General features: G+C 37.9%; 1 protein-coding gene across 2 annotated transcripts; it reads right to left on the bottom strand.

The window, feature by feature from the left end:
- Positions 1–4,187: 4,187 nt before the first annotated feature.
- Positions 4,188–18,237, bottom strand: pabir2 (PABIR family member 2). 2 transcript variants are annotated; one of them, XM_007892595.1, is made up of 10 exons: positions 18,090–18,237; positions 14,260–14,338; positions 13,482–13,538; positions 10,904–10,947; positions 10,302–10,356; positions 9,644–9,736; positions 8,320–8,408; positions 6,376–6,440; positions 5,953–6,049; positions 4,188–5,282 (listed from the first exon to the last, which is right to left on the bottom strand). In XM_007892595.1, the coding sequence occupies exons 1-10, from the start codon at positions 18,194–18,196 to the stop codon at positions 5,135–5,137; spliced, it is 834 nt and encodes a 277-aa protein (XP_007890786.1). In that variant the 5' UTR covers positions 18,197–18,237; the 3' UTR covers positions 4,188–5,134. The 2 variants fall into 2 exon arrangements, with proteins under 2 accessions (XP_007890786.1, XP_007890793.1); XM_007892602.1 differs by having other exon boundaries at positions 6,376–6,437.
- Between the last annotated feature and the right edge of the window lie 250 nt (positions 18,238–18,487).

The raw sequence follows: 18,487 nt of genomic DNA, 5'->3' as shown, positions 1-18,487 counted from the left end.
GGGTTTATATCGAATTAACTGTTCTTATTCACGAATCTGAAGAAATAAAATGCAGCATCTGTTACAATCCTCTCTCCAGACACCAAGAAACCTCCTGCAGAAAGCTCACTCACTCACTCACTGCTCTCCAAGCCCAGGTCCTGCTCCTCCTCCAACCTGTCATTGGCTCTCAATGTTAATGTAGATTTGCTATTTATTCTGCACATTGACCACTTAACCATCACAGCGGCAGCTCGTTTGTACGAACTCAGAGCGACAGCGAAGGGCTGTTTTAGCTAATGCAAGATATTGTGCCAACCATAACCTTTCATTTCCTCTTTTGCGCCCACCTAAGGTTTTTGCAAAGATTTACATACGTCCACGTTTCGCAGCGAACCTTTGACCAGCGAGAGCGCTCTTCACTGCATTGCTTAGAAAGAAAGCACCAAACGGTTCCCAAATATAAATATAGGGCATTAAGGGATGACTGAAGAAATTGTTGCATTCCCAGATCTAGGTTTATGCCCTCGCCACACAATGTGCCCCCATGAGGTTTGAAAGCAACAATTATTGTGCAGCAATAAGGATTACTGGGTGCAGATTTCCTCCCTGAGCTATGGATAAATGGAACAGATTCTCAGCCAAAAAAAAAGTCGATGCTGTCCTGATTAACTAGAGAGAGGATGGATAGAGGAGGGATAGATGGATGGTTGATTTTAGTTATAGTAATAGATTTTTTTTTAAAAAAAACAGCTTACAGTACATCGTTGTTTCAGTGTTTGTGGGTACGGGAGGGCTATGGGGAGTGTGGAACTGCAAAAGGAAGCAGGTCTGGTTCCACAGTGGAGACTATGAGAAGGATGAATATTCTGATTTTTGTTTTGTTTTCATTTTGCTTTGGTGGATCAGGATCATGGAATAGCTACCCTAAACCTCTCCCCTCCAAGAGATAGTGGACATGATGGCACATGATCAGGTGGGCTGGAGTATGGGTTGTGGAAGCAAATGGGAAGCCTTTTCGATTTCATACTTTTTGTTATGTTTTTCTCATATAATAAATAGTTTGTTCCATAACAATCTCAGTGCTGCCCTCACGTGGTAGAAAATCACCCACATGAACAAGTGCAAAGAGAGGGATGGACATTTCAATTAGATTTTTAATGTTAAACCTAAATCTGGGAAACACAATTTGAATTACAGCATGTACAATAAGCTATACATGGTAAATATGATTGTTAGGATCAGCATGACTAAGATTGTTCTAGCTATGTAGGCATATCTTCTAACTACAGTACATATGCCTAATTAAAATGCTTGTGTGTCATGGAGTAACTGGCTTTAAAAACTTATTTGGAACCATGATGAATGTGTACATCACTACTCATTTTGTTAATCTGGTTTCTGATTTAAGTGGGTTTTGAATATTTTGTGCACAGAAACATAGAAACAGGAGTATGCTATTCAGCCCCCCGAGCCTGTTCCGCTGTTCTATAAGATCATGGTCCAATTAACAAAGTCCAATTACCCGACCTTGTCCCATATCCTTTAATACCTGACCTAACAAACAGCTGTCCATCTCAGTCTTGAAATCACTGAAATCGTGTTGTAAAACAAGAAAAGCAGACATCATAGGAATTACGGGGACATAAACACAGCCTACGAGTTTCATATATGCATGGCCCCTTTGCATGGGACTTTCCATTTATCTGGAATAGAATACATACCCTCTCCCTGGAGGGATGCACCCTGTTTACCTAATTCCGGAGAATATTAGGCATAGGTTGGCGTGACCCAATGTCTGGGAACATGAACGTTTGTGTTGAGGATATTGCTGGAGTTTATCCAGGCATAATCATACATTTACGCATGGAGAGCACTGTCTGGCAAGCTTCTTGCTTCTAGCGAGGACCGCCCTGCCCATTATGGCTTTTAAGATTCACAGAAGCTGATTCCCTGTGATCTGTCTGCCCTCCAACTCCTGCCAGTGAACCAGGCTAGCTATGGCATACAATTTCTATTTCCAGGTTTAAATAACATCAAACAGAATACGGCTTCTAATAGAAATCAATTATAAAATCTTAAATGTCAAGATTGAAATTTAACAAGTGGAAAAAAAATGCTATTTCAGTTTTTAAAAAATCACTTAAACCTCAAACACATTGACAACGTCAGAGAATTCTGATTTCCAACTCTGGGAGCAACTCACGTGGCAGGTTTTGAACACAGCACAGGTTTAGTAACCAGATTTCAGATTTTTATTTTTGAGACCATTAGCTGAGCGCATTATTAACTTCAAGTTCAACAAAAAGCAAAGATACACAGGCTTCCTTTAGAGTATGAATTGATTTCAGGTCTGCCTCCTATACACTGTAATTATGGAAATTCAGTCAGGGTGTACATGAGCTGGAAACAAAGCTACTGGCAGCCCAACTGTTGCTTCCTGTTGTTATCCTGACTATGTTCTTTAGCTGTAAATTGGGAACATTTGCCCTTTATCCAATAGTGTACTTGCTTGCAGCTGAAACCTGCAGTTCTTCCTATTGATTCATATTAATAATAATCCTTGCATTTGATATAGCGCTTTTCACATTTTCTCGACGTCTCAAAGCGCTTCACAGAATAGACTGTCAAGTGAATTGACTGTGTTTTTGTGGACGAAACCCAGCAGTCAATTGCACACAGCAGTGTCCTACAAACAGTCGTGGATTGAAATGACCAATTCATTTAAAAAAAAATTTTTTTTTGAGGGATTATCATCAGGCGTGTGAAGTAAGGAAATTTGCCCAAGGTTTCGCCCTGCCGGGAATCGAACCCAGGTCTTTTGCATGCAAAGCAAATGCAAAGCATATTTGTATCTGAAGTTTGAAATCAGCTTCTTCTCAAAGGAAAAAAAGATAAACAATTGAGGGAGGAAAGGGGGCGGGGGATGCATTTTGAGATTAGGCAAAGGAGAAAAGAAAGCACCATTGCTCTATAAAGCAATTTATAAATTTCATGAAAAAATGCTGCATATTCAGTATTGTTTCTTATCACAATTACCTACTGTAAAGGTCAGGTTCCAAGGAAGCAATTTTGCTGAAACAAAACACTGCACACGAGTTGAATTTGATAATAGATTTTGCCAGGAAGTTCCTAATGCAATAACTTATGTCAATAGCTAGTCACAAAATATGTTTTTGTTCAATGCATTTTGCATTTAAGACTATGCAAATTGTGTTTATTAATAATGAAAACTAAGCAATTACAACCCAACAACTAAAGGATTAGTTAGAAACTTCCTCAGTAATTTCACTGTGGGTCTAGTCTTAAAACATGGTAGTTCAGATGGATGCCTTTAATCAATCAGTTGCAGTCAAATAATAGGAGTCCTTTTTTGCTCTGCTTAACCAGGTTATAATCTTGGCACTATTAATGAGAAACACAATTTTTCTTAACATCATTTGAAAAGGAAAACTTTGCAGGGATGTGGGGAAAGAGCAGGGGAATGGGACCAATTCGACAGCTCTTTCAAAGAGCTTGCACAGGCATGATGGGCCAAATGGCCTCCTGTGCTGCAAGATTCTGATGCTTTAAAAAATGTTTATAGAGTTTTGCTGATTTTAATAGCTATTGTTTGTAAAAAGCAATAATATTCCTAACCCGCTCTTTTTATAATTCAGAGGCATCTGTGCTGCTCATCCAACAACAACTTGCACTTATACCCTCCACGCAGGGTCGTGTCTCAGAGCACTTAAAAATTCAAGGCTTGGGGTCACTAAGGACTGTAGTCGTATGCTCCCATCTCTTGTAATCTGATGCTAGCCTAGGTGCCTGCACTCCCCTACAGTTGTTGTGTTACTGTTGTTTTTTTCCTGCCTTAGAATAAACCTGCATAGTAGGGAGCCCCTGTGTGTATCAGTTCCAGTTGCTTTAAGAATGTATTGACTCTTTTACATCATAAGACGATGCAGGTCAATTCAACAGCAGATCGCAAATCCACACACAGCCCTTTTATCTTAGCAATACCCACATCCTTCTATTCCTTCAATGCTCTTTTGACGATTTGTGCATTCTCTCAATCGGAGTTGCTCCTGCTCGTGATCGAGAGAGGTTTCATGTGTGGTAAAACATGGGGAAAAGATCCACTACTATATGAATCTGTGCAAGAAAAACACAATCCAAAATATGACAAAAATCAATTTCAGGGAAAAATGAAAAATCAAACTGCCTTACAACTAATAATTTATTTACCAGAAGTACATAAAACTGTTTAAAGATATTTATGAATTATACACATACCAAGTAACTTTGTAATTACTGTGGTGCCAGTTTCTATAGATGTAAAGCATGTTATTAAATTAGATCAATGGTATACTCCTTCTGGTATTTTACACTATGCACAATTTTTTTTATTAGAAGAAATAGCTATGAACACTCCACAGGCAAATGATAATGCAGGTAACCTCACGGTACTGCCCTGCAAAGGTGCTTCTGCAACAATCATTTGAATAAAGAAACATCACAAAAAAGTAATAGAACCTGTACAAAGGACTAATGGAAGGAAAACCGCACGCATCCGCTTCCTTCTCTTCCATAATAGCAAAAATACTGTTACCCTTTCTTTGCTCGAGGCCTGCATTATTGCCAGTAACATTTGTGCTCATTCATGCCCAAGCGCACAAACCGATTCAACAGTTGTTCTTTTTAAAAAAAATTCAAGTCATAAACCATTTACATTTAGTGCTATTCATAAAAAAGTAAAGCTCAAAGGTATTTGAAGATAACAAATCTGCATCTTAAAAATCTTGTCCGGTGAAATTTAAAGTTGGAAGCTTATGACTCTGGCAAATGAGACTCTGTTCTATTTAATAGTGAGCCTCTAGAAATTCCAAATTGGTGAGAAAGGAACAAGAATTTGAGGTGGGGGGGGAATGAAAAGAGAAAATATTTCTCAAAAAACTACCACAACCAGTTCATTAACACTGACATTTTTTTTTACTAACGTTTACATATATTAATGGCACAACACATTTTAGACCAGAAGGTTACAAATGATGCAGCATCTGTTCCCGCATTCCTTTACTCTTTTTTTTCAGCATCTCATTTGTATTCAATGTCCTGTACATTGCAGCGTCAATTACCCAACGAACAAACTGTGACCTCGTAAAACGGAGGGTTACTTTGGTGAAAGGTCGCCCACTGGGGTGAACGAGCAAGAGGAGGAATCGGAAGTCGTCACCGGGGATTCGATCATCGCACTGGACTTTGCTGGTGAATCTTGGGTTGAGCTGCCACTACTGCCATCGAGACAATCTGTGGAAAGACTGAAATTGGGCACAGGATTTGGTAAAAACAAAAGATAACATCTAACGAAGAGCAAGACTGTACAGCAATTTGTAAACCAATCTTTGGACATGCTCTTCAATCTTGGGTGTTTTTTTCCAAAAATGCTTTTTTTGGGTTAATTGCAGAGATAAATTGCAAGAAAAAAAGCGGTCACACAGCATGCTGGAGTGCTATGGCACAACAAGGTTCAGTGGCACTTACAACATTTCACACAACTTCCACAACTCCACAAGTTAGTTTGACTTAGTTGGTAACATGCTTGACTTGGTCAGAAGATTGTGGATTCAACCCCTGCACCAGGATGTCAGATGATAAACTAAATTGATCATTTCTAGTGCACTCCATCACATGAAAGAGACACAAACTGTCTGTCATGATGGCTGAGCATTCCAAGGATAGAGGAAACAGTTTCTGTTCCTAATGCCCTTTCTGGAAGTTCATTTTGTGGATTTGGGGCGAGCACAGAATCAGGTTGGCACGTGATGTCACCTGTGGTCAATCGCATGCCAAAATTCACTGTCCAGGCTCATACATTAGTAAAGACCACTTGTATGAAATGCTCCCAGGAAAGTGCTACCCACTAAACAGAACTGCATGAGAAATAAACAAAAAGCTAAAACCAAAAAGAAAACTGATCTGTTGCCTTACCATGAGCCAAGCTCTGGTGACTGTGATACATCAGGAGACAGCATGCTTGTGGTTCCCTGAAAGAGACGCTTTGGTTGACTTTCTGATTCCATCTCACCTGTAGTTAAGAATAAGGAAAATCTAAGGTGCAGCCTTAAAAGTGGTTCATGTACAATTTCAAATGTGGAAAAGTTACTCGAAGTTTTAAAAAAAGGCACTGTAATAGATCAAGAACCAATTTAAAAATACTCAAACCCAACACGGTATCACTCATAAATACAGTTAAGCATGCAAGGATAGAGTGGCTATAGATCAACTACTGTTGAACACAAACACAAGCACAACGACTTGAGTTTGAAACAAAGTAAAACTGCAAATCGCAATGAAATAACAATAAAACAAATCTTGGAGGGGAAAAAAACTGTTTTGTTCTAAAGCTACTACCTTTTCTTTTCAATGGCCCAAGAACACTAGGCCTGATACAGTTGATGGGGCTCTGACTCCTCCTGCTAAAACCAGAACAAACATTTAAACACTTCAAATGACAACTCACACAGAATCAGTTTTAAAATTTAAAACATGCTTTCTTTTAATTTTTTTTTGATGTTTGCAGCATGAACAAAGTTGAATAAGCAAATAGTTTAAAGATAGATACATGGGTTGATATTCTGGTTGGTGAGGTCAGCTGCTAATTTGATTTCCTCCATTATGAATACGCTGTTCACCAAAGCCACTACACAGAATGCCAACCAGAATATATCAGCACAATAGTCTTAATGCAAATTATTCTTCGAAAATAGTATGTAAAAGTGCTAAACCTATGATGTTTTACAGGATTTGGGGCCAGTTAATTCACTCTGAAGACCTTCCTCTTTGACCGTGCCTGCAGTCACTCCCGCCAACCCCCCACCGGCTTGCATCAAGCCACTGTTAGATGCTATCCCGGGTGAAGGGCGCTATATAAATACAAGTTATCGTTCACTTCTCTTACTTGCTTTGTGACCAAATGTAACCGATCTGACAGGACACACAATACAAAACTGAAATCTCTGACTACTTAGATTTGGTAAGAGATTTATTTTACTGTCCACTATTCGAGAGTATAATTTGATATTTGAATTGACCTCACTAAAATGAAGTAGCTAATCTCCTCATTCTGCTCACATTCTTATTAATGATGAGCAGTTACCTTTTACATGATGTGTATTCTACCACAGCTTTGAGGTGTCCCTTTATGTGAAAGGCACAATATGAAACAAGCTGTGTTCATAAAACACAGATTCAGGATAGCCTGAAAGTGACCTCAAATTAAAACAAACATCCTTTTCAGATTAGTTAAAGCTTGGGACAGACTGCGTAATCAGATTTTCGGGCTCTTCATTTAGCAAATATTTCATTATTTAGAAACAAAAACGCTTGAGGCTTTTGGAGCATCATAAAATGGATTTCAGTGTTTCAGCCAGATGTTTATGAAAAGCATTTGCTTTGTAATCCTAAGAAGATATGGATACTTTTGAGAATATCCATTTCATTCAATTTCTAAATCCAAGTTTTATCTCAATACCAAATGCATATGGTTGACAAATAAGATTTTAGAACAATATCCATTGCAGCACATCCACTAATTAAATACATTTCCTGAGAAAGTTTACAGGTTCAAATAAACTCAGAAATCTAGCTTGGGTATAGAATTTTACCAAATACTGCACCATTTCTAAATCAAGAGATTAGTTTATGATGATCCAGATTAAAAAGGTGATTAAGGTAACCACTCACTACTTGATTATCCACTGTCATAGCTATTCATATTGGCTTTAGTTCTACTCAGCATTTGAGTCCGGGTTTTGAGAATATTCACCATGCTGTGGAGTCCTGTAGCTTAGTGGTTAGAACACTTGTCTCACAAGCGAGAGGACATGGGTTCAATTCCCGGGTAGGGTGAAACATTGGCAAGTTTCCTTCTGCCTGTTTATTTAGCAGTAAGTAGGAACCCGGTTGTTAGTCTATTGGCGGATCCATTTTCCGGGGGTAATAATCTCTTCCAAAATAAATAAATAATAATTAACAAATGTCAATCCATGACATTTGTGTCAATCGGCTGCCGCGTTTTGCTCACAAAATATACAGTCAATTCACTTTACAATATATTCTGTGAAGCGCTTTGAGACGTCTTGAAGACCTGATAAGGTGCTATATCAAATCCAAGGATTATTCTGATTATTATCAATAAGGTTAGAGGGTCACTGAAAAGTCATCTTTTACCAGATTTTGATTTGCATATTAGAAACGCTACACAGTAAATTGACTAACTTAATAAGGTTCTCTAAGAACATTTTAAAGCATCAGCAAGTTTTTTTAAAAAACTTCAGATAAAATGATAGTACTTACGTAGCAAACCTTCTGGTTGGACTGGGGACAGGGCTTGGAGGCAGCCCATTGCTACTCACAAAAATTTGCAAAGAAGGTGAAAAACATTGCTGTGGGGGAAGTAATGAGAATCGATTCTGTTACTGAAGCATTTAAAACTCCTCCATATTTAATTGCAATCACTCACAACAAGAAACCTTGCTTTTTATTAACTCAGTTGCACCCAGTTCGCAAGTGAAATTAAACCTAGTTTCCAACCGTTGCTGGCAGTATCAGTGGAAAGTTAATACAACTTTCATCAATCAACAACAAAAAGTTCTTAAAACTGGATTATATTCTGGTGACTTTGAAGTAACATTTGACTTTTAATTAACTTCTGCCTCTAGAAATAAATACGTATCATCAGTTTTACAGGAGATGTTCACGATCTAACTTGACACAAAGTACTAAAAGGAGATGTCATGAACAGAATGTGTGTTTTTAATTTTAACTCTGTTCTGCTAACTTACAGCCCATCTCAATTGCTTCAGTCTTGAATGGAAATGTGAAACAGTAACTGAATCAATGAGAGATGTAGAAGAGAGCCATAATCATATTTAACTGTACTTTTTTCAAGTGTACTTAATTCCTGCAGGTGCTTCCTACTTGACGCACAACATCTCAGAATGGTATGACATCAAGGCAAAGTCATGAATCCCTTAAGAATCACTTCCTATCTCAGCCAGTCCATCAGGAGAGTAAAAGAAAACAGAAAATATGAGATCAAATCGATAGCACCATGTGCACGTAGCTCCAAGCAACCAGTTATACAGAAGTGTTGGCAAAGCCCTAATGTACATGTGGTACGTTTTAAATCATTACAGGGGTATTTTTATATATTCCCTTTTAATTTTCACATTCATTCTTTATTGTTCACTTGTCTGGTACTGTGAGCTGAGAAAGCAGGTTCCTTCACATACAAACTAGACTAGTTAACTTTTTCAAAGAGCTTCACCATTCAATGCTCTTCCTCTGAGGGAGCCCAAACCACCATAACTCAAGGATTATACAAGAAGCTTGCACACAAAGTAGTTATCTGATCATTTAAGGTCTCCCTTACAATAGTTGGTAAGATATGTAAATTTAGCAACAACACTCAAGACAACAGTGATGGTGCATCTCTTCCCCTCTCCATCACCAGAAGAGGAGATAACATTCATATTCAACAGTAGCCCTGTGTGAAGGGCATCAGTCATCTTTGTAAACAACCTAAATAAGTTATTTTCAGAAAAGAAATGTAGAAGAACATTGACGGATTGTTGAGATCTCTTCTTTAAGCTTATATTATCTTTGTCATTTTACCTACCTTTCCTATCCCTCTGGTTGGCGATGGAGCTGGAGACACTGGGATGAAGTCAATGCGCTTTGGAGAGGCTGATTTATCCAGGTCATTGTCGCTCTTATAGAAAAATAAGGTTAGTTTCAAATAATTATGAATGGCCAGACCTCCCCACTCCCCTACCTCAGCAGTGTCTATCTAGTCAGCACTCCAAGATGCTACCTCACATGAAAGGAGCTATATAAATGCAAGCTGTGGTTGTTTTTGTTGCAGTTTAGTTTATTTATGTGAATATTTGTATTGTTATTGTTGATCTACTTAATTTATTGTGCATTATGTGTTATAAAAAGTTAACATCCTTATTTTAGCAAGGCCTAATTTCCTCTTGAAGCTAGCCTGCTATATTAAGTGGCTGTGGCACTCATAAATCAATGCGGGTCTTCAACATTTTGTCTGTTAATTCTATCACAAGAATTAAAAATATCTCTGCTCCCAGAAAATGTCTTTGTTAACACAAATCTGACAAACAAATACTCTCTCAATTCATACTAAACTTGAGTGTTGCTAACCAACATCTAAATATTTAGTTGAAACTGGCCAGCATTCACTTTACTGAAATTCGAACAATGACAAAAAAATGACATCCACTCATCAGTTTGTCTTCCTAAATTCTCCAGGCACTTACCAAATTTAAACTTTCTTCCCAGGAAACACTCATTTGCATCGCTGCCTGCACTCCCCTGTTTACAGAACACAAAATTGGAATCAATAAAGAATCGACATAAGGTACTGATCATAATACCATTTTATTTTCCCTTCCACCGTCCCAAGATTAAATTGATCTGTACATTTAAAGTGCAACTTTGGTAATGATAGTGGGATTCAACTCTGAAAATATAAAACAGAAAAACGGGAATTCTGAGTAAGTGTAGATATCTCTATTTTAATAAGGTTTGGCATTATGTATAACTTGTCCCAGTGTCTATTCTTCATGTGTGAGCGTAGAGAGTATCAGTGTCACAGCCCAGGGCTAACCCTGCCTCACCCAACATCTACACATTGGCACTTTTCAGCGAAAGCCATTGGATGGTGATCAGGAAGGGTAACCAAGGTTAATGTTTCCCTACCTTGTCCCAGGAGGGCCACTGTTTTACTCCTTAATCCTGCCTAAGCTGAAATCAACTCGCTCAACACAGACTGAGATTTGCAGCACTAGGCCAGCAGGGAAGTGGTGACATTGGTTTAAAACCTCTATGAAACCAGGAAGGATTTGTCCAGCAATCTTACCTCTCATGTGCCGTCTCTCTGTTCATGAGATCCATTCCTTCCTCCTATTTAAAATAAAATCCCCAAAATGCTACAACATTTGCTAAGTACATGTCAGTGTACAATCAACCACATAATCTATTTTTAATGGCAAGGACAAACACAGTAGCCTTATACAAATATGTGGATTTAGAAATTTGGTCCATCACTTCCAAACCTATTATGGACCCATTTATCAGCATTAATGAGTCTGTGTGACTGGAATAGATCTCATTACTGATCCTTACCTGAGCAGATACTCAAATGTGGTCATCAGCAATGTAGAGTTACTGAAATAACAAACTCATTCCTTAAAACAAAATATTTGTTTGCACTAATTTCGAATAAGTGATCTAGAGATTGTCTTGTTCATAGTAGCAAAGAGGAGCCACAAAAACGAATACGTTTTACCACAAGATTCATATTGCAAGAAAGGCAATAAAACACATCTTTACTTTGTTAATTGTCTTCACAACTGCATGTCATCAAGGTAGCTACTTTTTAAAAAAATTCTCATCACATTTTGAGGCAGAAATCACGCAATACTAAATAATCCTTAATTTATTTACTAGAAGTGTAGTATAATGTGTCTGTTTTAGAAAATCTTCAAAAGACAACTCACGATTTGTGAAATATTCCTAAAATAACCCACATTTGTGGGGAAACGATTTGACACTTTTTAAATTGCAATCGCAATAATGTAATTGATGAATGGATCAAATAGATCACATTAGTCCTGATTGAACCAGAAAGGGCCTGGCCTCTGTTCTGTATCACAGCACAACAAAGATGGATGTTCTGAATGAAGAACATGGTCACGGACTTACATTCTTGCAATCCATTGAAATTCCTACAATAAATGGTTAATAAGCGTACTTCACAATCCCATTTTCAGACAAAGTGTCACCTGCTAGAAGCACTGGGTCACTATTTTCCGTCTGTTTCCTGTCTGTTCCTTTGTGTCAAGTACCAGAATTGGCAAAAAAAAACAGTTGAGCTAATTAATTGAATTCATAGACACTGTTCTGATCTAAATTAAGCTTGAAACTATTGTGCTTTAAAGTATATTTAAGAGGGGCCGAATACACGTGCACGCACAGACCAAATGGTTAGAACATCCTCATTTTGACAGCAAAGATCTGGACGTAATCAGCTCAATTCAAGCAATGCACAGCAGTGGGAGCACAGCTGAAATGCAAAAATAAAAAGCAGCAAAATATCCCAAACAGTCACAGCAGCAGCTTTGCACAGATTTACATGTACATTAACAGTATACTGTGCAGGCATCAGGTCACAAACTATATCAGATTCACTGTATCTGGAAAGCTGACTTCACTAACAGTCACTGAACTGATGTCCCATTTTATATTATGAGGACAATTATAAATATGAATACTTTAGTTGATTTGTCTTTTTCAATCAGTGGCATGCAATAAAGAACGGTAAAAGGGAAAAAGGTTTCAGGTTAAATCATGGGTAAAACAAAATATGGGTAATCTATTGCCTATATACAGTATGTATACAGTATGCATACAGCATGAATATACAGTATTCCCCTGATGTATGAATATACAGTATCCAGTATTCCACTGGATCTGATATCCAATATAAAATTTATGAAACAATAGTAAACCACACATGTGTTTCTTCTGTAACTAATAAATAAATATTTTATATTTCTGCAGCGAACCAGAGTTCTAAAGCAAGTGCTTTTATTTTATATAAAAAGGAAAATATTGCTGCGTCTCAGTAACTGAACAGATATTTGAAGCCTGGAAAGCTGCAAGCAAAAAATCTTCATTTGCCTGAACAACAACAACAACAAGATTTCATTTATAGAGCGCCTTTCAGGTCGGGAGGACGTCCCACGGCGCTGGACAGTTGGGTCGGGACCCAAGCAGGGGGGAAATGGTCAGGGTGAGGGGAGGGAAGGGAGGGAGCGAGGAGCGGGTAGAGAGTCGAGAGGGGAGCTGAAGGCACGGTCAAAGAGAAAGGTCTTGAGACCGGCCTTGAAGGAGGAAAAGGAGGAAGCAAGGCGAAGGCACTGGGGGATGGAGTTCCAGAGCCTAGGGGCTGAGAGGCTGAAGGCCCGGCCACCGATGGTAGGGCGGTTAGTGCGGGGGATGTGGAGCAGACCGGAGCCAGAGGAACGGAGGGTATGTGCAGGTAAGTAGGGGGATAGTAGGTCGGAGAGGTAGGAGGGAGCAAGGCCGGAAATGGCCTTGTAGGTGAGGATGAGGATCTTGAACTGTGCCATGTAGAATTTATTCTGCTTCATAACAATTGAAATAACAAGAGTGAGAATAGAAGACTGTATGGATAAAAACATTCAAAACCTGCATTCAATGATAAATACAGGACCAATTGCATCTGCTATTCTTAACTAATAGTCTCTGCAGAGGTAGTCAAATCAAAATTAAACACCTTCATTTCACTAGATTGGATTTTTTTTGTTACTATTGTAATAATCTCTCCAAAATGAGCTGCCAGAAAGGGCTGCTAAGTGACAATAACAACAGATCTAATATACATCTGCTTTCAAACCTCATAAGAACTTTACCTGTTTAATCTGATGTAGCCTGCTGCTGGGAATACGAACTGGTGATGAGGGCACAAGCTAGAAAATGAAAGTAAGATAAACACTAAAATGTGGAAACTTTTCATTACAAATTTTATAAAATGGTTAGAAATTGCAGTTTTGCAATATTTGGGCACCGCTCAGTATTGCTATCAGGTCAGGTATCATTTGAGCCAAATACATGGAAAAGCTCCCTCTAATCTATCTTCACAATGTGGTTCTATCCCAAACTCGAAGGGTATCTCTTACTAACAGTGAGGCATTTCCATTTCCCATACTAAAGATCCTTGCATCTTTTCTACACGACTGTCAAATTATTGTGAAATGTTCCAAATTATGGGCCCTTTTTGTGTTATGGACATACTAAGATCAATATTATTAGGATATACAGTAAATTCAGGCTCGTAACCCAGCAGGGAAGTTTGATAAGTATTCCAAAGTCCATGGACACGGTTGAAAGTCTAAGCACAGGAGAGTAGTACATTTGGGGCTAACATTGTTATTTGCTTGCTGAAAATACACATGATTTAAAATTCCCTCAGCAGACCATTGCACGTGCATTGTCGTACGTGATACTAACATTAACTTGCTCACAACAGACCGAATGGCCACAAACCAAAAACTGGAGGTTCACTTATAGTCCTGGACTCCATGGATTCTTGTAATATCACACAACCCAAAACTTGTGCACTAATACATTTCACAGCAATGTTGAACAAGTAAAGGAAGTATTTATTGAGTAAGTGGTTAGCTTTTTTACCTGACTGTGACGGTTCATAACGGTGGTACTGTTCCTCCTGTTGCGTAAGGAATCTGGTTGAAAAACCTGTGAGGCGTCACTAAAATCAGAAATGAAAAACAAACAGAATCCACTAAGACTGATTCTCTTCATCCCGCACTTTTATTTCAATGCTGATATTTCCCAAGAATGGTTAGATTTACCTGGTTGTATTCGATGAATCTCTCTACTGAATTGCAATCATCACATTTGTGTTATGAGAATAAACCCATTACCATAATTTAAACACACTGAATCAGTTAGTTTACAGTATCAATCATCTTGCTATTAACCACTAACATCAGTGATCCGAGCTAATTTTACATGAATTATCAATTTATATTGCCAGACTGAAGTTTGATTTATCCCCAAATCTAACTTCCATTTGGCACCATTTATAAATTACATAAAATACGTATTCCAAATTGTTCCTAATGTAAAAAAAACTCACATACCGTTTGTTGTAGTTCTGTCAGTGTAAATTCACCCAGATACCGAAAAACTGGTTCTCAATGACAGTCAATATCATTACAATTATACCCACAAAACTGAACAGTCTAACAAGACAGGGAATTCATTGGACTCACATGGGCAAAAATACAAGACTTCAGTTTTAATTATATGTCTATTAAAGCAGTATATCAAAAGCATCACTCCTTATGCCATGGAGATATGAAAATTTGAAGGAGAAAAGCATTTCAGCCAGAGAAAGTTACTGGGGTTCAGGTTCAATCCAATAGACTAGGCATGTGTCTGATTCCTAATCAAGCGTGAAAAAGATCTGTGATGTATTCCAGATACACCAATGATAGTTCAACAAGATACATTTTATCTTCATGTTTTACTTATCTCCAAAATAAATGTATCCCAAAGCACCTCATCAAAGGTACATCAACAATAACAACAGATGATAACTAAAGACATTATTTATCACTTAGCCAAACACATCAGATGTTGCTGGTTCAATACCAGATTGCAACTGGACAACAGAAAAAGTGTTACAATTGGCCTCAGTAACCCTGCCTGGAAAGGGGAAAAAAAACATTCACAATTGTTAACCAGTGATGGTTTCCCTACTGAAATCCAAGTGTACATTTAATACAAAATCTGTTTTTGGAAATATGCTCACATCAAACAGGTACTGAAGGGATAAATGAATCCCTTGTCCAATTATTATGCAAACATTCCATCTCAGGACATTTTTTATTACTCATATTCATACTTATGTATAGCATTGACAGCTCTACTCATATGGGAATAACAACTGAAGATGTACATAGTTCTGACAAAGGAAATCAAAGGACTTCTTAGACTTTATGATCAGTTGGCTGCTCAACTTTTCAAAGCTGAGGTGTCCCAGTAGTCCAAACAGCAACACCGACACCAACATGGACAAAATCCAAAGGATTCACAGTATTCCAAAGGCAATGAAGCTTCAAATATCATAATAGAAATGGAGGAACATTAAAAAAAAGTATCAAGAGTCAGGGATACATCCTAAAAAAAAGTGAGGATTTTTGCTTGCTTTGTGTCCCCACTTTCAACATTCACAAGTGCAGCATTAAAAGACTTCCTAGAACTCTCGTAAATTGTATTTATCACAGGTCCACGGGTTTTGGGTCGAGTACTCACATAACATCTTTCAAACTTGCCTTCCTTCACATTGGATAAAATATTTCAAAGATATATTTTGAAACTACAATGACAGTCAACTGCAATGATAATGGAAAAGAAAAAACACTCAAATAAAATAACTTTTCTCACGGTATGACTATAGCACGACACTGGCCTCACCCCCAAAAGCTTCAAATAGTTGTAACAAATAGTTCTTTGAAAACGTCATCCCTAGTTTCAAGTATTATAAGGATCACGCTCAGAGCAAACTATGAAAGATGTTAGTTGTCAGGATATTGCTTCCTTTGTTAACTGACCACAAGTTGCTGTCTGGATGCTGGCCTAATTGACTACCTGTGGCATACTAAAATATCTAAGTCTTAAAAAAAAACTGCCCCGTAGCTGTGCTCAATTTAGTAATTAAAACTAAGTTCACCATAAACGGTCAATATCTTTCCTAATCCCTTTACTTATACTGGTCAGTTTTTGTTCCATCCTCTCACTTTGCTCCGGTTTCTACCATTCTTCTTTTGTTTTTTTGTCTCTCCCACCAGCACTTCACTAATTTCCTGGTCCTGTCCCACATCCTGTCTCTATCCCTGGGACGTTACAGGTACTGGGTCAGCTCATCAAGAGAGGCGTCCATGTTGCCACGATTATTGTGATGTCACAACATGTGCTGCCAGCCCATCAGGTTATGTGTCCTCTCTTCACGGCACCGTCCTCAGTGGTACCGAGTCAGTTGGTCTAATGTTCTTCTTTTGTCTACCTGGCAGCATTACACACCAACAGCTAGAACTGAAAAAATAGTGCAGTCTCGCTCCATTGATGTATTGTACATGGTTGTGCCATAGATCACAACAGATTACAAATGACAATGCTGACAGTAATGGGGTTGGAATAAGACAAGTTTTTTTTCTGTGGAACTTTGAATAAGTGAACACTGGAACCTTACATTTCAATTTAACACTATTCGTTCGGCAAGCTTATGTATTAGTTTCCTAGCACAATATAGCATTGTACGTCGGATGGAAAGTTTACTGTTCCTGGCTTCTGCCTGTCTTTTGCTCCTTACTGCCGACACAACTAGTTTGTTTTAATTACACTAGGCAAGATGAATAAGCTCTGCTCATTAACATTTTAACAGCAAAGGCCAGGGATAGGGAACAGAAGCTCAGATCAAGATCCACTACACTCAACCTATCTAATAAGGCAAGTATCATTAGCTGGTTACCTATAGATTGAGGATATTTCCCAATAAAAGTCTGACCCCACATTAAATGTAGAATCATAAGATGTCTGACAAGCGAATAACAATTGAGCAGCTCTACATCACAGATCCAAAGAATGACTTTCAAGTAGTCTCTTAATATCAGATCTGGAAGATTCAATTACTGTTTTAAAATCATTGCCAAATGTCATGCAATTAATTTAAAAATAATCATTTTCACATCAGCTGGATGGGTGGGTTGATGGCAATGGAAGCAGAATTGCGGAGTTGAATGGGTAATGAAAATGGTAAGTCGTGTGGGACCTAAGGGTTTATGGAATCATTTCAAATCACACACTAAATCATTATTTTTAGTATCAGTTTTCTTTCATAGCAGATTATTTGAAATATACTCAATTATTCCCCCTACGTCCCCCCTTCAAATTGTTATTTCTTGGTTTGTGTAGTTGCATCATTGACATAACCTGTAAGCAATAACTAGTTTTCTTGGTTAATGATAATGTATAAAAACGGACAGCTCAACTATCACAACAAAAGTGATTTGTATTTTGAGTTTGGTGATTCTTTGTCAAGTCTCTTTATAAATCAAGAAACACCCACCGTTCAGAAATTTTGTATTTGATCAACAACCACCAATTTTCATAACTTAAATACTTAAATTTTCATAACATGAAGTATTTTCTCAGGCAATACTCCGAATCTGCTAGGTCATAGATTGCAATTCTGTTCCAACAGCATGCAGGTTTTTTAATGAAGACTCGTGCCTTATTTGGGAAAACAGGGCACACTATTACTTGTCTTAATTCACTGTCATAACCGTAACAGCTATATTCAGTTCTGATACAACTACATTTTAGCTAACCGAAGACTTGGCTTATTTTATTCAAATTGTTCTTCCTCTCCTTCTTGTTCCATCACTTTACCAAACTTCCACACTAGGCCTAATGTTCTGACTTTTATGTCATACCTCAGCCCATTAATCATAGGGGCACTGTTGGATCTTCTCAGAATCCCATCACTTTGTGACAATGATACAGGAATGTCCAGGTCCAGCTCCATCTTTTCTTGAGCCATTTTTGTTTGTTTGTTTGTTTGTTTTTTGTTGTTGTTGTTGTTTGGTTTTTTAAAAAAAAAAGAAAAAGTAAAAGTAGAAGTAGCTTTTTTTTTTAAAAAAAAACACACACACACCGAGAGAAGAAGAAGAAAAAAAATGGTTAAGTTTTCCTCAAGTCGTTCGTGAGGGCAACATGTACTGATGGTACAAACAGCAGCGTTCCTTTTTTTTGGAGCCCTGGGTTTAAAATGACGTTGACTCGCTCATTGCTTGGATGTATTTTTTTTTGGTTGGGTTGGGTTTTTTTTGGG

Source organism: Callorhinchus milii, unplaced genomic scaffold (assembly GCF_018977255.1).
Source record: "Callorhinchus milii isolate IMCB2004 unplaced genomic scaffold, IMCB_Cmil_1.0 Scaffold15, whole genome shotgun sequence".
Lineage (NCBI taxonomy): Eukaryota > Metazoa > Chordata > Chondrichthyes > Chimaeriformes > Callorhinchidae > Callorhinchus > Callorhinchus milii.
Note: the sequence above shows the minus strand (reverse complement) of the source record. Positions and strands in the feature narration are given on the sequence as shown.